At 34.8% G+C, this 26,264-nt stretch overlaps 2 protein-coding genes across 2 annotated transcripts; both read left to right on the forward strand.

Annotated features, from left to right (window-relative positions):
• The first annotated feature begins 1,021 nt into the window (after positions 1-1,021).
• LOC115964108 lies at positions 1,022-1,620 on the forward strand. The gene is made up of 2 exons (XM_031083437.1): positions 1,022-1,439; positions 1,592-1,620. Exons 1-2 carry the CDS (start codon positions 1,022-1,024, stop codon positions 1,618-1,620), a joined length of 447 nt encoding a protein of 148 aa, XP_030939297.1.
• A 7,959-nt stretch (positions 1,621-9,579) lies between these two features.
• LOC115975532 (protein S-acyltransferase 8-like) lies at positions 9,580-25,610 on the forward strand. Its single transcript, XM_031096337.1, has 5 exons — positions 9,580-9,813; positions 20,049-20,234; positions 22,505-22,813; positions 22,935-23,168; positions 24,757-25,610. Exons 1-5 carry the CDS (start codon positions 9,775-9,777, stop codon positions 25,267-25,269), a joined length of 1,281 nt encoding a protein of 426 aa, XP_030952197.1. The 5' UTR covers positions 9,580-9,774; the 3' UTR covers positions 25,270-25,610.
• The last annotated feature ends 654 nt before the right edge of the window (positions 25,611-26,264 follow it).

Below are 26,264 nucleotides of genomic sequence, written 5' to 3' on the forward strand. Positions count from 1 at the left end.
CTTTGAATTTTTGAATTATTCTAAGTGTTTTCACATGGATAAGATGCATGGCTATGTGTGATTAGATTACACATGATTTCTAATTAAAAACCTTTATTTTTAAAACATCTAGTGGGAGAGAGATACAAGGGCTAGATCTCATGGCCTCCATTGTTGGTTTATAATAATGTGATTAAGCACCTTGCCCTGGCGTATATGCCTTCCTGCATTTGGAGGGTGTTTAATTCATGGTACTATAGATTAAACTTCTTAATGACGGATAATATATGTTTTTACATTAAGAACGACCACCCTACCATGGAGTTACTTAATGACTTATATAGATTTTCAGGCAATGGTGTACACTAGACTAAGTTTAATATTAACCTCCCTACAAAACTATGTCATTATTACTTAGAGGTTAAAGGAAATAAGGCATATTATTAGTGTTTGATAAGAGTTATCATGATAGCACTAATAATGAGAATAGTTCTCAATTAGTCATAGTGTTTATAATTTACTTGCTACCAAGGAATTTTAAACATAGGATTAGGTTGTTGTTGCATATTTTATATTATGGTTTTATTAAGGTTTCATACTATATGTGTATATGCTAAATTGATAATGTCCAGTTTACTTATTATATTCATGTTTATTGTTTTTAGATTTAATCATGGCATCATTTAGCCCACTTATTACTATTCTTAATCAAAACAAACTGATTAGATCCAACTATGTTGACTAGAAAAGAAATTTGGACATTGTTTATATTACTGAAGGGCACAAATATGTGCTTACTCAACTATGTCCTAACTTTCCATCATTAGATGCTCATTCTGAGAAAAAATAGCGATATAATCGTTGGCAAAAATCTAATGAAATGGCCAAGTGCTATATCCTAGCATATATCTCAAATGTTCTACAGCATCAAATGCAAGATGTAGGACTAGCTTCGAACATAATATTAAGTCTGAAGGAGATGTTTGGTGAGTAAGGCTGTTTTGCAAGGCAAGAAATCATAAGGCAAATTTATAATGCCAAAATGGCTGAAGGCACTTCAGTTAAGGAGTATTGTCTTAAGATGATCTCTAATCTGAATACACTGGAAGTTTTAGATGCCGATATTGATGGAGAATCCCAAGTGGATATGATCCTCCAGTCACTACCAGAATCATTAAAGGAATTTAGACTTAATTACACTATGAACAAAAAGATTTATTCATTGTCTGAATTAATGAATGAATTGGTAGCAGCGAAAGGCATTCTTGGTACATCTAGTGTTGATGCTAATATGGCTAAAGCTTCTACTTCTCAACTTAAGTCGAAAGGCAAGAGTAAAAAGAAGAAGAAGAAGAAGGACTTCACCAAGCAAGATGGTAAACAAATGGCCTTAGGAGTTGCCAACAAGGGAAAGAAAAAGGAGTACGCCAAAGGAAAGTGTTTCCATTGTGGTGAGAAAGGTCATTGGTAGAGAAATTGTCCAATATTTAGAGCTGCCAAGAATAAGGGTATGAAATGTTTATTCATTCTTGAAATACGTTTAGTACAAAATCCCACGGATTCTTGGTGTGTGGACTCAGGTTGTACTAATCATATCTGCAATTCTTTGCAGGGGTTCTAGGAGACCAGAAAGCTGAATAAAGGGGAATTGTTTCTTACTTTGGCTGATGGGCGCAGGATTCTAGTTGTGGCTGTTGGAGTGTTTAATTTATGTTTTGATTCTAAAGTTTTAATATTGGAAGACTATTTATATGTACCTAATGTTCATAGGAATTTAATTTCTGCAACTTATTTAGGTAAGCATGGATATTGTGTTATCCTAAAATATAATGTTTTAATAAAGAAAGATAAAGTGTTTATCTATTCTGGTAATATTGTGAATGGTTTTTATATTTTAACTCCTGATAAGCATGAATTATATAATTCTGAATTAGATAATGACTCTCATGTAAAATCATTAAAGAGAAAGTTTATTTCTACTAATGATGCATATCTTTGACACTTGTATTTGGGTCATATTAATCTAAACAGAATTTAAAGACTGATCAAATATGGACTCTTAAAGCCATTGGACTTTGATGGATTTTTAGTTTGTGAATCTTGTATGGAGGGTAAAATGACCAAATGACCTTTTAATACAAAAGGAAGAAAAGCCTAAGAGTTGCTTGAATTAGTTCATATGGATGTATGTGGTCCTATGTCAACCCATGCAAAATGAGATTATGAGTACTTCATCACTTTTACGGATGATTACTCAATATATGGTTATGTGTACCTAATGAAACGGAAGTCCGAAACTTTTGAAAAATTTAAAGAGTTTAGGGCTGAAGTTGAGAATCAATTGGGTAAATGCATAAAGGCCATTCGATCTGATTGAGGTGGTGAATACCTTCTTGGGGATTTCATGGATTACTTAACTCAAAATGAGATTGTATCCCAATTGACTACAGCTGGAACTCCCCAACAAAATGGTGTAGTAGAAAGAAGGAATAAGACTCTTTTGGAAATGATTAGGTCCATGATGAGTTATTCAACTTTATCAATTTCTTTTTAAAGGTATGCCTTAAATACAGCAATGCATCTTTTGAATTTAGTTCCATCAAAATCTATTCCCAAAACACCCATGGAATTGTGGATTGGGCGTAAGCCAAGTACGAAATACCTCTGCATTTAGGGTTGTCTAGCACATGTGCTAAAAGGGAAGCCTGATAAATTGGAACCAAAATTAGAAGTATGTTTGCTTGTGGGTTATCCAAAAGAAACTAAGGGTTATTTATTCTATAGTCGAAATGATAACAAAGTTTTTGTTAGTACAAATGCTAAATTTTTGGAAAATAACTATATGAAAATTTTACTGCTAGAAGTAGAGTTGTTTTGGCTGAAATGAATGAACTTGTAATTGAACAACCAATTGATGAAACTATGAATGATGTGGTTTTATCAGATACACCACAAGATGTTACTCACGAGATGACTAGTACACAGGAGCCTCATCGTAGTGGGAGGATTGTTAGGCCACCTATAAGATTCATAAGTTTGGGAGAAACTTATGGAGTTATCTCAGGAAAGGCCGAAACTGATCCTTACACTTATGAAGAGGCAATGAATGATATAGATACATATCATTGGGTCAAAGTTATGAAATCTGAATTAGATTCAATGTATTTCAATAAGTTTGGGATCTTATAAAGGCGCCTAACGACATTAAACTTGTCAGTTGCAAATGGGTTTACAAGAGGAAGAGAGGGATAGAAGGAAAGTTTGAAACCTTTAAAGTAAGGCTAGTGGCGAAAAGGTATACATAAAAAGAAGGTATTGATTATGAAGAAACCTTTTCACCAGTAACAATGCTTAAATCTATCAGAATTCTCTTATCCATTACTACTTATTATGATTATGAGATTTGGCAAATAGATGTCAATGCTGTTTTTTCTAAATGGCAATCTTGAAGAAGAAATCTACATGATGCAATTGGAAGGTTTCATAGCAAAGAACCAAGAGCATATGGTATGCAAGTTAAAAAGATCTATTTATGGACTTAAGCAAGCATCTAGGTCATGAAACATCAAATTTGATCAAGCAATCAAATCATTTGGTTTTGAACAAAATATTGATAAACCATATGTGTACAAAAGACATCAAGATAAAGTAGTAATGTTCCTAGTGCTTTATGTTGATGATATTCTACTCATTGAAAATGATGTAGGGGTAATGTCATTAGTAAAGGTTCGGTTGTTAAGCCAATTTGATATGAAGGACTTGGGTGAAGCTAACTTTATTCTAGGGATCAAGCTTTGGTGAGATCGCAAGAATAAGATGCTAGGTTTGTCATAAGTTGGATATATAGATAAGGTTCTAGAATGGTTTAACATGTAAAACTCAAAAAAATGATTACTTCCTTTTAGACATGGAGTTCCTCTGTCTGATGACCAAAGGCCTAAGATTCTTGAGGAAGAAAATATGATTAGACAAGTTCCTTATGATTCTACAGTTGGAAGTCTCATGTATGCCATGCTTTGTACTAGATAGATATTTGTTATTCAGTTGGCATGGTCAGCCGATATCAATCAAATTCAGGACCAAAACATTAGCAAGCTGTAAAGCATATTCTCAAGCATCTACGGAAAACAAGAGATTATATACTTGTTTACCAGTGTGAGGATTTGATTCTCATTGGTTATACAGATTCAAATTTTCAGTTAGATCTTGATTTCAGAAAGTCCACTTTAGGTTATGTGTTCATCTTGGGAAGTGGAGCCATAAGTTGTAGGAGTGTTAAGCTCTTATATTGCTGACTCCACCATGGAAGTTAAATATGTTACTGCTTGTGAAGCAACAAAGGAAGCTATTTGGCTCAAAAAATTCCTTCCCGATTTGGTGTTGTGAGAATGGAGCAAGTTCCTATCACATTGTTTTGATAATGGAGTGGTTGCACAATCCAAAGATCCAAGAAATTACAAGAAAGGAAAGCACATTGAAAAAAAGAACTACATCATTCGAGACATTGTTGCTCGAGGAGATGTAGTAGTAGCAGCAAAAATTGATAATGCAAATAATCTAGCAGATCCCTTTACCAAAGCCTTGCCCCAAAGGACCTTTAAGTCACATTTGAAGGGTATGAGAGTTAGATTAGTGCACAATAGTCTTTAGGGCAAGTGGGAGATTGTTAAGATTAGTGCTCTTAAATCCTATTGTATGATACTATGTATGACATTATGTATGACTTAATGTTGTAATTAATAAAGTTGTTTTATTATTATATAAAATAATGGTAACATGGATATTTGGACATTATTATGTAGTCCATGAGATGTATAGTATGTGATTTAGTCACAGAAGATATAAGTCATAAGTTCTTTGTAAACTTAGAATTTTAGTTCGTAGTCTGTAATGAAGTTGGGCATTTCATTTGTGAAAACTATAACATATCAACTAAGATGATTTGTCTTGATCATGAAAGTGGAAACTTCTAGTTAGTATGTTGATATGTTTTAAGAGTTAAAATATATTGAATTGGACCGCTGTGAGATTTATTATTCTTCTAACGATTGTCAAATAAATAACAAATCTTACGAGTTCTATTTACATGAAATCTTAATCCTGATAAAATAATGGACCTGATCATGAAGTGTAAGTTGCTTTAATATATCAGGAGTGAGATCTAAAGTTACGATCAAAACCTTAGTATGTTGAGCAGCCACATTTAGTGTTGATGAAACATATATTCTCAAGATGAAATTCATAATCTCTTAACAGAAATATAAAATATTCCCTTAAGATAAATTTAATGGGTTTGGTTATTCAGAGTGTTAGACCTAACTACTTTAGTAAGAGGTTACTAAAGTATATATTTATGGAATTGGATTTCATATATATATATATAACTAGTCGCTAACCCGTGCAATGCACGGGAAAACTATTAGAAAATAATAAAGCATGCATATATTAAAAGACAATTTAAGTTCATGTGTGCTTGCAAGGGATACATACCTAAATAGTTCTTGCGGTAGAAATAAAAGTCTTATCTTTGAGATAAAGAACTGATGTAAACAAACTAACCTTACATAAAAAAAATTAAAAAAAAAAAAAAAAAAACATAAAACTGATGTCATTGGAAATTCAGCCACATAGTAGTAATATATAAATCTCTTAAAACTTAAACCTAAACCTAAACCTAAACGTAAGGACTAAATATATAAACAAACTAACCTTACAAAAGCTGAACTTTATAAACTAAAATCTATACCGTGAGTTGTAGATCTTGAATGCTATACCATGCGTTTAGGGCTTCCTACATCTGGAGAGAGAGAGAGTTTGTAGAAACCAAAGAAAATCTCTCTATAGCTTAAGAAACACAATATACTAAAATTAAAGAGATAAAATTTTCAGAGGACAAAATATTATAGATAATTTAAAAGAATTTTGGTTTAATTCTTGAACACCGCAACTCCATAAAATTCATACTAATAATAATATTTTATGATAGCGCAGTTAGAATTTTGGTTTAATTCTTGAACATTGAATTGAAAATTGATTATATGAGTATTCAATGGTGAACAAAGTACTATGTATTAATTAATATATAAACAAAACTAACCTTACAAAAGCTGAACTTTATAAGCTAAAATCTATACCGTGCATTATAGATCTTGAATGCTTTAGGGCTTCCTAAGTTTGGAGAGAGAGAGTTTGCAGAAACCGTGGTTTTATATTTCTTAACTTGAGGTTGCTAGGATTTTGTAGATCTTGAATGCTTTAGGGCTTCCTACGTCTGGAGAAAGAGAGAGTTTGCAGAAACCGTGGCTTTATATTTCCTAACTTGAGAGAGGGGTAAGGTTGTTAGGGTTTTGAGGAGTTATAATTTTTATTTATTTTTCATTTTTTAAATATTGTGTTTTTTAAATATTGTGCTGATGTGGAAAATTGTGGTGCCAGCAAAAACTTCGGTTTTATATATATATATAGATGAATAATTTAAAGGATTAAACCGGGTACTCAAGGATTAATATGTAGTAATTTTCAAAGTGGCAGTTTGCATTCATAACTTTATATTACTACGAATATTTTATGAAGGAATTACATGTATAATAAAGTCTTGGAATATAATTTATTAAGAAGGTCTAGAGTGTAATTATATTTATATAGTGATATTAAATATAATTAATGGTAATTTTGGACTTGTCAAGAATAGACAGAATAGCCCAAGGCCCATTAGAGTTAGTGTCTTATTTGTTCTCTTTTGGTTCCACTCCAAATCACATACTAAAACCCAATTAGAATGGCCCAAAAGACTAACCCAATCAGATAATCAGTTATAAGGAGAGAAACATACAGAGTTTAGTGAGAGAATGAAATTGTTTTGTATGTAAGTGTAGGACACTCTCTAATTCTCTCTTGAACATATACATATAAACTGATTAAGAAACCACACTTCTTGGGCACAAGTGGAATTGGAGTGAAGATTAAAAGTGTTTCTGAGTACTTCTAATATTTGGTTTTGAATTTCACCACACCAAGGTACATTCTCTTGTTCTTATATTCTAAAATTTACATAGTATATGTTATCAATTGCGAATGAAGTAGATCCGTGAATTTTCCGCTGCGTATGTTTTGTATGCGATACAAACATGTATTTTTCCAACACATCATTCATTTGGTCCTAAGTTATGAAACAATATCATGTTGTCTGTTGAAATTTGATGTGGTTTGATCATCATACATAATAAATCATTTTGATTGTTAAGACTTTTTATTCTTAATTAAACTATTATCCATAGAATGTTTGAAATGCCCTTACATTGTAAATTACTCATTTATCTTTCAATTTATGTTAAAAAACAAGTGCAACATTGATCTGAGAGGCTTAAAATTTAAACCCTCTAGGCTTGAATATTAGGACATCAGATCCTTTCTGAGTAAACTTGGCTTAAGCCACAGACCCATGCAAGGGGTTATGGGTCTATTAAAGTAAATATACAATTCTTCTTATGACAAACATATATATTGTGAAAAAACCTAAGGTATTGTACATCTCTTTTCAATTAGGATCATACTCACAAGACAAGTGGTGTATATAGGGGGAGACATTCCAAAATTAGAGCACTAGCATCAAGTGTGCCAAGTGCCAAATATTTGGCGTTTGGCACACTAAACACCAAAAAAGCTCCCACAATACATATTTCAAATTCCAAAAATTTTTAGAATAGGTGAACAGCACCGTTCCAAATTTGGAATGGTATGAATGAAATGCTATAAATTTTTTTTATTCTCCCTCTCTCTTGCACAATGTTCTCTCTCTCTCTCTCTCGTTGCCTCTCAACTTTTCTCTTTCTCACTTCTATTCCTCTCTCACCCTCAGACACCACCACTGCCAATCTCCCCTAGCCATGTTCAATCTCGCCAATTGCCGTAGAGTCTGTCTCAAGGCAAATCTCACCCACGGGTTCATCTCAATTTGTTTTTGTTTTAGGGTTTTATTTTGGAAGTTTTGGGTGGTGGTGGTGGGCTGTGGGTGGTGGGTTGATTTTAAAGTTTTATTATGGTAGTTTTGAGTGGTTGTTGCTGGTTGTGGCAGTAGTGGTTGGTTGGTGACCGTTGCCCACTGGGTGGTGGCTATTGGTTGTGGTAGCTATGGTTGGTTGAGTTAATATAATTTTAATGTGTTGTATATATTATTTTAATGTATTGAATTATAGAATAAAACAAGTGATATAGAGTGTATTGTAAAATAATGTGTTAAAAAAAAAAGTAATAACTTTTAGATGCGTAAAAATAACATTTTTTTTTTTTTTAATTTGATGCTAGTGCTCTTAAGGGGTCATTACCAAATCTTAGACCATGGTCACCCTTAATTAGCCATGTCTACCCGGACACAAAGTCTCTTTGCTTGTGTATGCTATGCGCTTCATGGAATGCTGCTAGATTTTTGTCATGAAAATCTTGTTCGGATAATGTGTGACTGAGGGGAAACAAACCTAGAACAAGTTTTTTTTTTTTTTGAGAAACCAAACCTAGAACAAGCTGAAGCTAGACTGAATATTAGCCGCAATAAGGCAGACTGCATTAGGTGTAGAGTTTTGCACCCTCGAGATAATAAGATTTTTTTTTTTTTTTTTTTGATGAATGAGATAATAAGATATAAATCATATGGGCCTAAATTAGTAACCTGTATGATTGTGATGCCAAAAACAACACCTTCCTAAAATGGCAAAATGCATTTTTAAAGAAAAAGAGATACAAGCTAATAAATTTCTTTTTTTGTTGTTAGCTAGGAGGAAGTCATAAAAAGAAAGTGGTTACTCTGTTATATAGAAATTTATCCTCATATTGCTAGTAATTAGGAAAGCATGAATGGTTTTTTTCTTTTTTTTTTTTTTGGGAGAAAAGAGCATGAATGGGTTGAACTATCTGGGAGTGATTAATTAATATACAAAACATAACATTGAAACTATAGTATAGACAATAGACGAAGGAATATTATTTGCTTACACGCAGGCAGCAAACACCATCTGTACCGGTAGAATGAATGCCTAGTTGAGGTATCTTTCAAAAGAATCCCGCAGAGAGTCCCACAGTCGAGCTAGGCTGGCCTGTTAATTTTCTTTTTCCACCTGGAAATTTAAAATAAAAAAGAAGGATGGCTTTTTTTTTTGGAACTGTGGTCTATGTTAGACCAAAAATCATTCATTGATTATTCCCCTATTATACCCAGAAAGAAAGTGTTCTACCAGCCGAGAACCAATCTGATGTTGCCACGTCCGCAATTTTGATGACGTGGCAAGAAAACAAAAGTGAACTCGGGGGTAAATTAGACCATTTGGGAGAATTTTACTGATTCAATCAAAATCTCCACTTTGTTTAAAGTGACGTGAGGAAAAGAAGAAGTAAACTGGTCCATGGAATTTCCGTGGTGTATTATACTTAAGATTTTCCTTTTTCGCCTACAATTTACAAATACTAATAAAGATTCCCACTACTTTCACGAAAAAAGAAAAGAGAAAAAAACACATTTGCAAAACAAAATTCCACACTCAAACCAGATTTCAATCATCAACGCCTCTCTTTCTCTTCAAAACCCTTAATAATAGTGTGTGAGCCCCCAAAATCAAAATCAAAATAAAAAATCAGTGTGGATTTTCATTTGGGGTTTGTGTGTGTGTGTGGGAGAGAGAGATAGAGTCTTCAAATGAGAGTGAAATGAACAGCCACAAGTTCCAAGTCTTTGACTCCGTCCCTGCGTGAGTGTAAAAGTAAGTAAAGTAACTAAGTAAGTACAGAGCTTTGTGCGATTCACTCATGGCAAAGCGCGTGTACGAAGCCTGGAAAGGAAGTAATGTAAGCCCAATTTTTTTTACTTCTAAATTTGAAAAACTGGTGCATGCTTCTATTTTTGCTCTAGATTTGCTGGGCTTTTGTTTGAATGAATCTGAAAAAATTGTGGGTTTTGAATGATTTTGTGATTTGTTTGGTTATCCGTCTGCCAATTAGGTTTTTAGGTTATTTTGACTTAATTTCCCTGTTTTGTTTGTTTGTTTGTTTGTTTGCTTTATTTATAAATTGTTAGCTTTTATTTATTTTTTTTGTTTTTTTTTGGGTTTCTGGATTTATGAAACGATGAACTCGATGTCTTATTCTTATCTGAGTAGGGTTTTTGCTATCTGGGTCTTGAGTTGAGTTGTGCTAATAATGGACAAGAACTTAGAACTATAATTCATCAATATTTTATTTTTAATATTTCATACACCTTCTCGTATAAAATGAGTGTAGCTGATTGACAGTGTAGCTGATTTCCTTGTGTTCACCATCATGAACATGAAAATCATTGAAGATACTTATTTTTTGACTGATTTTCTTTTGTTGATTTTGCGTACAATGTGATATGGGCTCAAGTGGGGTTTTGTGGTCAAATTACACAATTATGTCATATACTTTTTTTTTTATGCAAGAAAAGCATAGAGCAAACCCAAAAATTACAAGAAGAAGAAAACAAAGAAAAAACATAAAAGAAAACCAAGCAACAAATTAATTACAAAAGAGAAAGAGATAAGCCATCTAAAAGTTAATCCAAAAGTTATAAAAACGAAGCTCCACAACCGATAAGCCATCTAACAATGAAGAAATAAGTGGTCTACCATCTCCCCACAGTATCAGCACATAATGCACCTGTCCACAAAATCCAATCCCCTCAATCTCAAGTTATCACCCGTTAGGATCTTATTCCAAGTTACACACCAAACGAAAAAAAGAAACTCGCCTAGGGACCTTTACTCTCCATATACCTTTCCAAGGAAAGACAACTAAGGGAGAATCTTGCAACTTGTTATAATACGACCAGATGTCAAAATCCCCATTAGGCTTCAACTTCCATCTCATCCGGTCTCCAACATCATTGGAGGAGTATTGGCTCCCAATATACGGAGAAAATGCAGCCCTTATGTCATATACTCTTTGATTGGTTGTTTAAAAAATGGAGGAAATGAATTGGAAGCCATATTTTAAGTATTATGTTTATTATTCTAAAGTCAAATAGTTGTTATCTGGAGTTGCAACTAATGATGTTGCAATTTTTTAAAATAATTATTAAAAAATGTTTACTTTGTCTCTCAGTAAGACATATGTTTGCTTATTTTTGCATTTACAAAGATGTTCAATTAGAAAACCATATAGTGAAGTAAGTAATTTGTTTGTTTATCCAATTGTATTTGTTGGTGCTAAGTATGCTAGAGGAAATTTCTACTTCTGCACAGGTTGTTATACTTCTTACTTTATATTAAAATTTTAAATTAGGATAGGCTTGGGCAGGTATTTTACAACTTAGAATGACAATATTTCTACTGAAAGTCATTGCAATTTTTATTGGCCAAGAATTAAACCGAACTATGCTAGGATACATGGCATGCAATGTGGCAGTTAAGGCTGATGGATTGGGGTCCCTACTTAGATTATAGCTACCAAATCATAGAGTTTGTTCATGTTTGCTTAGTGTGCTTTGGACGCAAGCTTTAGGTGGTTTTTATACCAATTTTGATGTAGGATTTAAATCAGCACTAAATTGGGATTCTTGATTAGTTCTTGAAGGATTATTGAATGGGGTTTGATATTTAAGGGTCTATCACACTTCAGTAGGAGAAGAAAATTGCACCTTCAAAGCTTGAAATAAGCTGTCTGATTTTTGTTAGATTAGGACTTCTAATTAACAAAGAAAAGTAATTAAGATCTTCTAAACAAAATAGAAAATGGACTGATAGTTTTTTGAGGTCCCATAGCCGATTCCACAATTATGTTACCAAAGGCTTGGTTGTTGTCATAACTCATAAACCAAATAGAAAATGGGCTTAAAATAAAATTCGTGGGTGATGCAGCATGGGGGTTGCAAGAGTAAGAAACAAAGGAAAAACAGAACAACCTTAGGCTTTATCACCTAGACCCAGAATGACCATCAAACTAAATTAAACATCTTCAATTTTCATTCATCAAATTCACATTGTCAAAAAATTTATCTGGAGCCTTTAAGTAAAGGCTATAATCCATGATCAATTTCATGAAATAATTAGCTAGTAATCAATCACATTAAGTGTAATTATGGAAAATTTAAATATAGTCTAATCAATTTATCGTGCTCAGGCTCAGTGGGTGGTGGGCCTCTATTGTTCAACCATGTGATTGGTGGCCTGTATCTGGTGCCCACACCATTGGGCCTTTGGAACTGCCCATTAAGGCCTGTTCCAGAAAATCTGGAAATTACCAAACTACCCCTAGTTTAGTAGAACTTAACCAACAATTTTCCAACCTACGGAAACTTAATGCTAAGACTAAATAACTATTAAAGTAGCCTAAGAAAGATGTCAAGAAGTTCACACATTGAAACTAGACCAACAACCTAGAATATATTGGTATATGATTTTGTTTTTTCTTGAGCTCTTTCTTGGCTGCATTAATTAACTTTTACAATCTGATGAAGTATGTGGTGTAAGAAAAATGAAGCTGCATGGTATGGAATCTATGGATTGTGCTATTGTGTCTAGAATAGTTGGCACAAGAGTTAGGCTAAGATATGCCAACAATTCTAGCAGTTGGAATGGGTGTATGGCAGAGTACAATGGAAGAAGTAGAGAGTATTAGTTATATTTTATGCATAGCAGTTCTTAGATGTTCTTATCTAAGATCTGCTAACTCTTTATGACTTGAGTTGACTTTTGAGTTCTTGTGTTGTTGGATTCAATCCTATTTATTATTATTCATTCAATTTTTTTTTCATGTTTTTAATTAAAAAAAATTGTCTAATGATAGATAATAAAACTTTATTAATAATTAAGAAAGCAAGTACACTGGATATATACTAGCGACATAATAAGCTAAATTTTAAAATTACAGATATCAATAAGCTTAGATAAATTAGAAAAGGAAAACATCCCTGGAGCTGTCATCCACTCAGGAAGTGTCTTCATAAAAAGAGCTTTTAGCTCCAACATGTTACGCTCACTCCCATCAAACCTTCTTGTATTTCTTTCCCTTCAAATACACCACATCAAACAGTGAGTAATAGCCTTCCAGATTTCAATGCACTGATGATGCTCAAAACGGCGTTGCCAACAATCTAATAGATCAACAACCCTTCTTGGCATCACCCACTGAATTTTGAAGAGGGTGAAAACCATGTCCCACAATTCTCTAGCCATAGTAAAGTGCAACAACAAATGTCTCACTGTCTCCTCGGCCCTCTTACGCATACAACACCAACTTACCAAAATTATCATACACTTTCTCAAATTCTCCACTGTCAGAATGTTCCCCTAGGAAGCCACCCATATGAAAAAAGACACTTTAGATGGGACTTTCGGCTTCCATATACTTCTCCAAGGGAATCTGTTACCTCGCAATGGAGTTAACGATTTATGATTAGATCGAACCTCAAAATCCTTCTGACAAGATGGCTTCCAGCAAAGCTTATCCATGCCAACACCAGCCGCCTTACCAGAGTATAGAGTGTCCAAAAAAATCGATAGAGATTCCAACTCCCAATCCTGAACAGCCCGAATAAAATTCATATCCCAGAAAGTCGAATTATTTCTCCAGTTGATCAGATTTATTAATAAATTTAATGAAGAATTGTTTGCTTTCCTTAACCTTACCAAAAACCTTATTCCATTTAATCAGATCTTGCTTTAACAGCTTGAATTTTTTTGCCAAAATGAAACTACGTTACCTTGAATATTGTAATTGCTCCACCATTTTTTAATCTTCTCCTCAAATCTTTTAGCCTTCAGCACATGTACAATTTGCATTTTGACATTGGCGTAGAACACATTGGGGAATTTGTTGATCTGTGCTTGTGGTGGTGGGTTAAGGTTTAGGAGGATTTATAGATATAGGATTTAGAGTTGTTAAAGAAAAGCTTAAGGCTCAAACTTGGCTTGGGGGATGAGTTTTTTTTTATGGTAATTTTATAGAGAAAGTAAATGGAGTTTTAGGATTTTGATTGGTAATTGGAAGTGCTTGACTTGGGGTTGTATTTGTAAGGAGAATGAAAAGTGAGAAATTTATAGTTTTCATTGCTGTATGAATGGTTTTCGTGAATAGTACCACGAAGAAAAGAGAAAAGAGTAAGGAAGAAAACGAACAATAAAGCCAGATGCTTCAATAGTAAAAACACTATATTTTTATGAATCAGCACTAGTTTGACTCGTAAACTAACAACCTAGTAAGGTAATAACAAATAGAAGACTAACTTGGACTCAAAGAAAAGAAAACCTATGATAAGATCTCCTAGAAAATTCTAGACTCAATCAAACTACCAAAATGCCCTTAATTTGCAGGGGTTCCAGAACGATATTTTGTTAAATGACCATCTCTTTGAAGTTTCCTAGAAGTCAGAATGTGATTGGTACTCCCTACTGTTGTATAATCAATTGGGATAAATAAAGGTTTTGGCATGGGAATTTGAATAAAAGTAAAGGAGTAATAAATAGTGTTTTTCCTGGATGGGTAAAAATTTAAATATGAAGCAGAAAGGTGATGCATTTATTTACCCAGGAAGTATACTTAAACCCCTAGAGAACTGAACTTTGGGATAGCTAGAAATTGGTATGCACTAGTGTTTGCAAATAAGAAGTCCAAAAAATCTGAAAAAGAAATAGTAGGGTAGACCATTCCCATAAGGGAAGTATATGTCTGAAGAGGCAGGCTTACTGTAATGTAGAGGATGCTCAACCCCTTCAAAATTCTGACAGTTCCTCCTTTGCCAAAGATTCCACATCAAACATAAAAGTGTATTTTTTTAATGAAATCTTCTATCAATGATCATATGAAATGGATAAATTCCTAGACTCACAAGAGTTCTATTATTAATCGTAAAATTTATTTGTACCATTTTAAATTCGTGTGACACTGCATATGCCTTCTGCATGATCAAAATTTCCAGTGAGGACTCTAGATGGCTTGCAATTTAATATTCTTAATGGTGGGATGAGTGCAACAGTTTCTGCTTTCCATGATTCTCAGTATCTGTTCTCTTGTAGAATGGAAATTAGGATATTGTTGATTTCCTGAGATGCATGCATGTTCAATTTGGAATGATCTGCTACTGGACAACTTTATAGCCTAAGGATATTCTGCATGGGGACAGGAGTAACAATCTTGCCTTTTTAGCCGCTCTGAAGGGTATGGTAGTTAGATTATCTCCACTAATGGAAGGTTTAAATTATCTCTGGTTCCTTTTGTTCTCTTACAAATCAGTCATTTTTTGGCTGTTGTGTGCGTTTATTAAAGATGAATATGCTCCTACACCTGGGTTGGTTTAAAATTTAAATTTTGCATTGTTTGCTTTATTTTGTATACCTTGCTGACAACTGGTTTTCCTTATCCATTTCCAAAACAGAAGTTTTTGTCCTTTTTTTTTTTGGGTTCTGGTTTTCCTTATCCTTTTTTTTTGGGTTTTGGTTTCACCATGGTTTTTTTCCACAAATGTTGGAGTGTTGTGGAAAAGGATGTCATGGATTTCTTTGACTATTTTCATCAGCACTCTATGTTTGAACGGTCTTTGAATGCTTCGTTTCTCACTCTTATTCCCAAGAAGTGTAATGCTGTTTCCATTAAGGACTTTCGCCCCATCAGTTTGGTGGGTAGTGTGTACAAGCTGCTATCCAATGTGTTGGCTAATAGGTTGAGGGCGGTTTTGGATAATCTTATCTCTGAGCCTCAAAATTTGTTTGTTGGCGGAAGGCAGATTCTAGATTCAGTGCTTATTGCAAATGAATGTCAGGATAGCATGTTGAAGAGCAAATTACCGGGTGTGGTTTGCAAGCTTGACATTGAAAAAGCATATGACCATGTGAACTGGGAGGCCTTGTTTTATTTGTTGGGCCGGATGGGTTTTGGAGTGAAATGGAGGGGGTGGATTAAGGCTTGTGTTACTTCTGTCTGTTTTTCTGTCTTGGTAAATGATTCCCCTGAAGGTTTTTTTGGTAGTTCTCGTGGATTGAGACAAGGGGATCCATTATCCCCGCTTCTGTTTCTTTTGATAATGGAGGTTTTGAGTAGACTTTTGAAGAAGTCAGAGGAGTGTAATCTTATTCGGGGTTTTCAGGTGGGCTCTGTGAACTTTGTTGGGGTGCGTATCTCCCATTTGCTATTTGCTGATGACACTATCTTATTTTGTGATGCCTCTAGGGAACAGCTACTGTCCATAAGGTTGGTGTTGTCTTGTTTTCAGGCTTTTACGGGTTTGAAGGTCAATGTTGGAAAAGTGAGATTGTCCCTGTTGGGGAGGTGAATAATCTAGACGCATTGGCTAATATTCTTCAATATAGAGTGGGCAGTTTGCCTATGAAATATTTGGGGATGCCGTTGGGGACTTCTTTTAAGACAGCTTCGATTTGGAATCCTATTTTGGAGAAAGTGGAGAAGAAGCTATCTGGGTGGAAGCGTCTCTATTTATCTAAGGGTGGTAGGCTCATGTTACTTAAGAGTATTCTTTCAAGCCTCCCAACATACTTTTATCTCTTTTTACTATTCCTAAATTTGTGGCTGCTAGATTGGAAAGTATTCAAAGGAACTTTCTTTGGGGGTCTTCTGAGGGGAGTTTCAAATATCCTTTGGTGGCTTGGGAAAAGGTGTGTTTACCCGTCGAGATGGGTGGTTTGGGGATTAGAAGTGTGGTGTCATTTAATCAAGCTTTATTAGGGAAATGGTTGTGGAGATATAGGCATGAAGATACCCATCTTTGGCGGCGAGTTATCTCCACAAAATATGGTGAGGGTCAAGGGGGGGTGGTGTTCTAAAGTGTGCAAGACTCATGGATGTGGCCTATGGAGAAGCATTAATGAAGGGTGGGAGAGCTTCTCTAAGCATCTGTCTTTCGTAGTGGGTGAAGACACTTGTATCTGCTTTTGGCATGATAGGTGGATTGGTGATAATACTCTAAAAGATCTCTATCTTGATCTCTATGTGTGCTCAGCGATCAAGGATGCTTGTATCTCTGAGGTTTTGTGGATGCCAGAAGGGGGTATTGTTAGAGTATGGGATTTAAGGTTCTATAGAGCTTTTGAAGATTGGGAGCTAGCTGCATCTTATTCCCTACTCCAGCTTATCCAAACTCGTATTCCTTTGGGTGATAGGAGTGATACTCTTTGTTGGCGGTTAAAGGGTGATGGTAATTTTGACACCCGGTCTTATTACCAAGCAATTCGGGGTGCTTCGAATTCTTTGTTTCCTTGGAAGGGTGTTTGGAAACCAAAGATTCCTAGGTGAGTGACATTCTTTTTGTGGACTGCTGTCATGGTTGGATCCTCATTTTAAACAATCTAATGCTTAGGGGTCGCTCGTTGGCTACTTGGTGTTGTATGTGTTGTGATGGGGAGTCAGTAGACCATCTTCTTTCTTCATTGCCTTGTTACTCATTCCCTTTGGACTTTTATGCTTTAGGCCTTTGGTATTCATTGGGTTATGCTAGGATCAGTGGCGGGTTTGTTATCTTGTTGGCATCAGTGGCTTGGGAAACATAATTCGGACATTTGGAATTTGGTTTCAGGATGCTTAATGTGAATTGTGTGGTTGGAACGAAATCGTCGTTCCTTTGAGGATAACGAGAAGACGTTGGACGAGTTAAAGGTTTTATGCCAACGTAGTCTTTTGGAGTGGTCTCGTTGTTGGGGTTTTACTGATTGTTCTTCTCTCTCTGAGTTTATGTCTTCCCTTAGCTTAGTTTCCTGATTTCTTGTTTTGCTGTGCTGTTTGTTCTTTTTTTCTTCTTGTTCATCATCATGAACAACTTGTACTTTTTTTTCTCATTAATAATAAATTTCTGGTTACCTATAAAAAAAAAAGTAAATGTGAGTTATAAAACTGCCTCAAAGAGACAACATTGCTTTTGAAGATGGCCAATAATATCTTGTGTTTTTTTACAAGTAAAGAACAATTTTATTAGAAGAAGAGGAAATCAAAGCATAAAAGCAGTATGCATAGAATTTCTAGAAAGAATTACACTTTAAGTTCAAATAATCAACAAATCTACATGGGAAGTGGGATGAACACTGCGAAAACCAAGGCTCATGAAATGATAGCAAAAGAAAAAAAGAAGTGAAGAATAAGAAAGAAGAAAAAAGAAAAAAAACAAAGAAAAGAAGAAGAAACATGAAAGAAAGCAGATTAAACTATCATCTATGACCATCTGATTGTTACAACACATACCTGCTAAGACTTTCTTTGACCATGTGCGTTAATAAAATTATCCCCTTTGCTATGATATGGGTGAGTTTAAAAGTGTAAAAAGCTAATCGTTTAATTACTTTACATTACTATGGTATGGGAGAATATACTTGCAAATAAGCTTTCTCTACTCTACATGCTATATATCTGTTTACCTTCCTACAATGATAATACTAACCGCTGTTATCTTTATATCTTATTTCACCTGTCCATCAATAATTTTGTTCAAATCGATTTGTAGAGATTTTAAGAAATTTAATGTCCTACACAGGATATCAAGAATTTTGGTCCTTTGACTTTTGTGTTAGACAATGTGCTAACTATTTTAACTAATAAGCTAAATAATCACTATTTTGATTGTATATTTTGAACATTTCTTTTGGAAATCATTACACATCACATTTAAAAAATGTGCCTTCATTCAGCCGTGCACCTTTGCTTTGCGCATTTGCTATGTGCCTAGGTTCCATGAGACATTGCGGACAAGTGCACCTTGAGCTTTTAACAGCACTGCAAAATCATCTATCCAATAGATTAATAATATGCATTTGGAAAAGTACATATAAATAGTAGAGTAAATTGCGGGTTAAATATCAGATATGACTCTGGAGGGACATATATCAATCATTATCAACGATTAGTTGGGCAGATTTGCTAAACTATGATGATCGATGCATTCTCACAGCGTTGTGAGTGTTAGCAGTCAATTGATTGCGACAATAATTGGTGGAAAAGAAGTTTTCATATCGTAACTATTCCTAATAAAATTTATATTCCATGTCTATCTTTTAATTTTTTTTCTCTGTAAGTAATTTATTGCATGTCCTTTTACTGTAGCTTGTGTTTGGATTTTAGGATTTAAAATCCAGGGATTCAAAGAATAATTACTATTATAAAATGCTTAACATAAGTTTAACAACACATGATGATGTGAAACTTGGAAACTTTACTCAAACAAAAACACTTGTGATATGATGGATTTGAAATGACATCTTACACGTGATTATTTGAAATACGCATATTAATAAAGCTCAAGTCCTCCATAAATTTCATCAAGAGATTTTTTGTTTGTGTTATTTTATACCCTATTCAAGTTATTTAAACTAAAGATTGAAATCCAAATCCTTCTCTTTAGATTCCTTTATCCCAATGAACCAGTAATTTATTTCTCTAAGGAATTCTGAATTTCTGGTCTTCAGTCATTTAAAAGCCAAAAGGGTTTGAAATTAAGAAATGGTTTCCTCTTAAACCAACGTTTTATGCCTCTTTATTATTAAAAAAAAAACATAACCATGAATTCGTGAAATGTACGTGGTTCTAAGTTCCTGGCAAAGTGATCCTAACCCATACAAGCAGCACTTCTTTTCATGAGGTTAATTTTGATGTCTGATGATCCATCTTGAGCCTGGCTTGGTTTGTTACTGTTTTTAACAGTTTTGTTTAACTATTAGCAATTTTTCTATCTTGCCATTCCCATTATATATGTGATTAATCTTCAATAGCTAGGCTAAGAGGTTACACAAGAATTTGTTTTTTCTTTTTAGGGGGGTTGGGGGAAAGACCTATACCACGTGTGTCTTTGAATGCTATGGTAAATGGTTAAGTGGCAATGGAATTACTACTTTCTTTTTTACTATGTCGTTTTTGGTTTCATGTCCTTTGCTCATGATGTAGTCTTTCTTAATAAATTTTTCTTATTTATCACAAAAAAAAACCTTGTCTACCATATTGATACTGGTTTTAATTGAATTGTGATAACAGAGATGATATTTCCTTTTCAGTCTCTCTCTCTCTCTCAACATCCTGTTGCATTATGCTTTCAGACTATTTTGCATTTCACTCTTTTATCATCCCTCTTTTTGCAGAAATTCATCCTTGGTGGGAGGTTGATATTTGGGCCAGATGCTAGATCACTGCTTGTTACATTATTGCTGATTATTGTCCCTATTGTCATCTTTTGCGTATTTGTTGCAAGGCATCTTCGGCATGAGTTTTTAAATAATAATGTGGGATATGCAATTCTGGTGGTAGCAATTGTCTTTACTATCTTTGTAAGTCCTCTTAATCTCTTATTTACTTGGCACTCAATATCTACTTATTATCATGTGATCATATGCTTTGGTATTTATCCTTCCTTTTGTCGTCATTACCCAGCACCTAAAGTCTTAGATTTTCATTCTAATATTTTGACTGAGACTACATGACAAATCCCATTATTTTTGGGTTAGGACTTCCCCTAGATGTTTGTCTATTAGGTTAGCATATGTTACTTCTCTTTAGAAGTTAGAACATATTAAATTTGTTGTAACAACGGATTTCTCTTGAGTGGTTTAGGAGAGGAGTTTTAAGTTTCATTTGGTTAATTGGAAGATGGTTTGCGAACCACTTCAATATGAGGGCCTGGGCACTAGAAACTTTGAATGATTTAACCATGCTTTGATGGGGATGTGGCTTTGGCACTGTACCATAGAAATGGACACTATGGAGAACAGGAGTAGATACTAAATATGGGATAGAATGGGGTGGTTGGGTGTCCAGGATGACTAATGGACCTTAAGGTGTGGGCCTATGGAGACAACTGTAACGGGTGGGACTGGGAGAGATTTTCTTCTTCCAATGGGTTCGGAGATGGTGCTATTGCATTCGTTTTGAATTTTCTGTACTCCAAACTAGAAGAGATGGAGAAGACTGCATATGCTGGACCTACTAGGAGCATCATTTTTGCAGTGAAACCCCATTATTAGGCTCTTTCTAATGGCCTTCCACATTTCTTTCCCTAGAAAAGTATTTGGAGGGTGAAGGTTCACACAGTAGCTTTTTTCATGTGGACAGCTGCCAGAGTAAGATTTTCACAATGGGTAATCTTTGGACATGAAATATTTGTATTGTAGAGTTGTGTTGCATGTACAAGAAAAGTGGGGAGTTCGTATATCATGTGCTCCTTTGTGAGTTTGCATGTCATCTTTGGTCAGTGGTGTTTTGTTTGTTCATATTTCACTGGGATATTCATGAAAGGGTGTGGGATTTGTTGGCTTGTTGGAAAGGGAGCCTTGGTAGTCACCAAAGTGCTGATTTATGGGGAGCAGTTGCTTTATGCATCATGTGGACCATTTGGAGAGAATGCAGCCGACATATATTTGAAGAGGTTGATCACATTGTTGGATTTGAAATTTATTTTCTTATGTACTATGTATGATTGGATGGCCACCCCATGTATGATTGGGTTTATTTTCTTATGTGCTTTGTAGCTGCCTTAGTGTACTGCCCATGTGGATGGGGTGCATTGATTTTCTTTATTTTCAACAAAATTTAACTTTTTTTCTTTTTAAAAAGGAAACATTGTTTACATGTTTTGGCCAGCTCTATGCCTACATTCATGAGCAATGCCAACTAACCTTAAGTATCAATGGTATGACTTGCAACCATGCTCAATAAACTCTCAAACTGTAGTTACAAAAGTTCAAAACCTATCACAAACACAAATTAATCCAAATCCAAGACACCTAAAACAAACACCAAATTCTTACGTACTTGACACTTTCACTAACCCAAAACATCACTACACCTAGTGGTGTTCTCACCCAAACAAAAAAAACTCTTTTAACTTAACTTTCAACCTTTGACAAGGACTATCAAACTGCTTCTTTGGTACAAATAAACTTTACTTCCACACCAAGAAGACCCAAACTAAGTTAAAATAGGATTATGAGACAGTTTCTGACATCTAAATCCCAAACCCAAAGTATGAGGCACTACCCTTAGTAGACACGCATCATGTGGTTGATTACATGATCATGCATGGTTTTCATAAGCCATTGTGTTTAAGTTTCTCAAGCTTTTATATCTGTTCCTTCTCTCCTTAGTTTTTTTCTTGCGAAGTGTTTTCCCTGTAAATTTTAATGCAAAAATAGCAAAATCTGTTGTTCCCACCTATATCTTGGAATGTAAGCATAATAGTTGAGTTGAAACCATATTTTACTGGTTTCTAACCTTCTACTTGCATATTTATGGGGAGAAAGAAAAGAAAATAGGCAAAGAGAGAAAAAAAGTGGGGGGGAAGGATACGCATACAAGTTTAAGTTTTTCATAATAAGATATTTAATTAAACTCTTTACTTATCAAAAAATAATAATAAGATAGATACGTTCCAATTGAATTTACAGCTTGAAGAGTTATAGTGATGGCCTCACCCCCTGAAATGTTTTTCATTTTATTATTATTGTTGGTTATGAAATATCTTCTGGATGGGTTCCTATAGTAATTCCTTCATTTTGATCTCCTAGGTTTGACATTATTTTAATCCCTTAGTTGATGTTGATAGGTCTTGGTGCTTCTTTTTCTTACTTCAGCCCGGGATCCGGGTATAATTCCACGTAATTCACATCCACCAGAGGAAGAGTTTCGTTATGACTCTTCAGTGTCGGTTGATGTTGTGGGGGGACGACAAACGCCAAGCCTTCAATTCCCTCGAACAAAAGAAGTAACAGTCAATGGCCATCCTGTGAGGGTGAAGTATTGTGATACTTGCATGTTATATCGACCTCCTCGTTGCTCCCATTGCTCCATTTGCAACAATTGTGTGGAGCGTTTTGACCACCATTGCCCTTGGGTGGGCCAATGCATTGGATTGGTATGTTGTTTACCATGGAAATAAAAATCTATTGTTATGACATATGTACTTTCCCTGTTACTGTTTCTGGGTTCCTTTTGTGTTGCCATTAATATTATGTCTTACCTCTGTCTATGTGCAGCGCAACTATCGTTACTTCTTTATGTTTGTTTCTTCAGCAACTCTTCTTTGCATCTACGTCTTTGCCATTTCAGCTCTGTACATCAAGGTTCTGATGGATGATGATCAGGGCACAGTTTGGAAAGCAATGAAAGAATCTCCTGCATCTGTGATACTAATGGCCTATTGTTTCATCTCTCTGTGGTTTGTTGGGGGACTAACTGGCTTCCATTTGTACCTTATAGGCACAAACCAGGTCAGTTCTCTTTTTGTAAATTTGTGGTTCTAGCTTTATTTTTTACTGACTTCTCTTTTTGTATATTTGTGCTCCTAGCTTGATGTTTTGCTGTCCATTCTAGTTTTATATTAGGATTGGTTTAGTATCAATGGGATAGCCACTGCCATGTGGTCTGATTCTGGATTGGCTTAATAGGATGGGTTACGTGACACTTTTATTATGTCTCATTTTCTCTTTGCTGATGAAACTCTGGTTCTTTGTGATCCTGATCTTGATCAACTTTTGATTGTTTGCTTGGTGCTTCTCTAGTTTGAGACGGTGTTGGGATTGAAAATAAGCTTTGACAAGTCTGAATTGGTGCTTGTGGGAGAGGTTCCTAATATTGAGTTGGCTTAATAGGATGGGTTATGTGACACAATGACCAAAAAAATTGGAAAAAAGAAGAAGGAAAACATCAAACTCTCTCAAATTGCAATTTAGATTGACCATTGATCAAGCTCTTTTTTCAATCTCCAGTCCCAAATCTCTCTTTCCCCACTCCCTCCCTCCCCAATTGACAGTTCTGAACTCGAGCCATGTAGATTGGCTTTTAGATCGTCTGTCCAGCACTCTGTCTATTCAGATTGGCATCGCTCAAAGCTTATTGGCACTCTCACTCTTCAGTCTTTGTTCCTTAATAATTTTTACTCTCTTTTTTAGTATTTTATGTGAATGGGTAGTGGTCCTCTTTTTTTTTTTTTTCCTTTTTTGATGATAAGTAATAATATATTATCGGGGGAAAAGACTACTTCATTTACATGATGATGCACTCGAAGCCTTAATTACTAAGTAGGAGGTATAATGACAAAAGTGTAGCAAATCTTTTGATAATTAGATAGTTACAACAGGGGAAGAGGGGAATTTAAACTTTGGATTTCTCCGTGGGAAACACCAAGAGGTGCCAACTAGTTGGAGCTACAAGGTTCTTGGCACAAAAGTGTAGCAAATCTATAAATTCAAATTATGAGTTAGATTTTTGTTACTTATATATATTAAAAAAAAAAGAAAAAGGAATTATTTTTGTTACTTATATAAAAAAAAAAAAATGGAATTATTATAGGTAAAGCCTTACACAAGACCAATCGAACAAAGATCTAAAAAACAACGTTAGCTAATGGTCCCTGAAATTTCTGTCTTCATTCTTTTGACTGTAGCAATTTATTTGTTTTTTTTAAGGGTTTAATTACACATTTAGTTCTTAACCTTTGCCTAATGTTTCATAATGGTCCTCATCCTTTGAAATGTTTTAAGTTTTGTCAAAAGATCCTATCATTAATTCTTACTTTGGTTTTATATATATATATATATATATTAGTTTCCATGTCTGCCATGTCATTTCCTAGTTTTTCAAGGATAACCATGTCACTGTGTTGTGTAGTATAATGTTCATGTATGTATTCATGCTTCTTTGTTGTAGACCATGATACAGGAAAAGCTGCATTGGGTTTTACAGCGTTTTAGCTTTTTGATCATTATTATTTCCCTGAAAATGAAAGATCGCCAGCATTGTTTACCATGTAAATTTCTTTCCTTATCAGCTAGATTAATACAACTTGTCTTTTTTCAGACAACCTATGAAAATTTCCGGTACAGAGCTGACAATAGGATCAATGTTTATGACCGGGGTTGTTTGGATAATTTTCTTGAGGTATTTTGCACAAAGGTGAAGCCCTCAAGGAACAACTTCCGGGCTTTTGTTCAAGAAGAGGTACAAAGGCCTCCCCCTTCGCCTGCCCCTCGGGAAGGAGTATCAGCAGATGATTTAGGTGCTGATCCACGTCCGAAGGTAGAAGATGATCTAGAGATTGGTGAAGACCTATTGAAGATCTCTCAGCGTCGTAATATTGATGAAATTGATGAGGACATACGCAGCAGAGGTAGCAATGGACCTCCCCATAATACCTCAGATGCTGATTCTGTTTTGGGTTCGGATCATCGAGCCCCCACCATTCGAGCTGATGCTCGCCACTCAAGTTGGGGAAGAAGGAGTGGGAGCTGGGAAATTGCACCAGATGTCTTTGCCAACTCCAATGTCACTGAAAGCAGAAGTTATGTCACTCCAAAGGAAGCACGTCAGTGATAGGGAAATTTGTTTATTTGTTCTTAGCGTGATGGGTGATTACTTTGATGATGTTCTTTCCCTTGTCTGGGAGGACGGTGACATTGATGCAATTATGCCAAGGGGAGTTCAATTTACTCATCTTTCAGGTATAAAACTTATATTACTTCCTTTTAATGAGATGCTAGCTATAGCTCTTCTATTTTTTTAGAAAGCATAGAAATGTGTGTAATTGTCTGAGAGATCAGGAGATTAGTGTCTTTTGTCAATTTCCCGTTTTATTCTTTTGTTATATATTGTTATTATATACTGCTACTTTGGATCCAATTGCTAGTGCTGGCTTTATTCTTTGTGTAAATTAACCCACTGCCTTCAAAGCTATACTCCCAATTTAGCTGTTAAATATATAAGCCGGCCATTCTTGAATTTTCACTGAAAAATTTAACGGTGGGGTATTCACGCCGCAAAAAAATTGTTCACAAACTTGCACGCGCACACACAGGTGGAGTGGAGCGAAGGGGATTTTTGAAAGATTTACAATGCAGTTAATTTTTTTCGGTTCTTTTAATGGAATTTTTTAAACGTTGTAGTCAGTCACTTGAATTTTCTTGTGCTATGTGCTCGGAATATTTAACAAACAATATGATTTTGTTTGTATAAAAAGTGATGTGATGGAATATTCAGAGTGAAGATCGAGTTGTGTTTGAATTGTGACCTTTGAACACCTCATTACACTATGAAGCTCCCGGAGCTAGAAGTCTAGAACGCTTGGGGCATAATCAACGTAGAAAATGTCCCCATAAAAATAAAAAATAAAAAATAAACAAAATAAATAAATAAAAAAAACCGTCAACTAATGGTTATTGTGGGATTCTGCTACTAAGAGGCATTTTTATAAGTCTTGGGACTCTTTTGCTCATTATTATTATTATTATTATTATGGATGAAAAACATTTCCTAAAAAATATTAGGCCATAATTAAGTTATAGTGTAATTTTAAGTAATATTACATTATC

This window comes from Quercus lobata, chromosome 2 (genome assembly GCF_001633185.2).
Source record: "Quercus lobata isolate SW786 chromosome 2, ValleyOak3.0 Primary Assembly, whole genome shotgun sequence".
NCBI classification, from domain to species: Eukaryota; Viridiplantae; Streptophyta; class Magnoliopsida; order Fagales; family Fagaceae; genus Quercus; species Quercus lobata.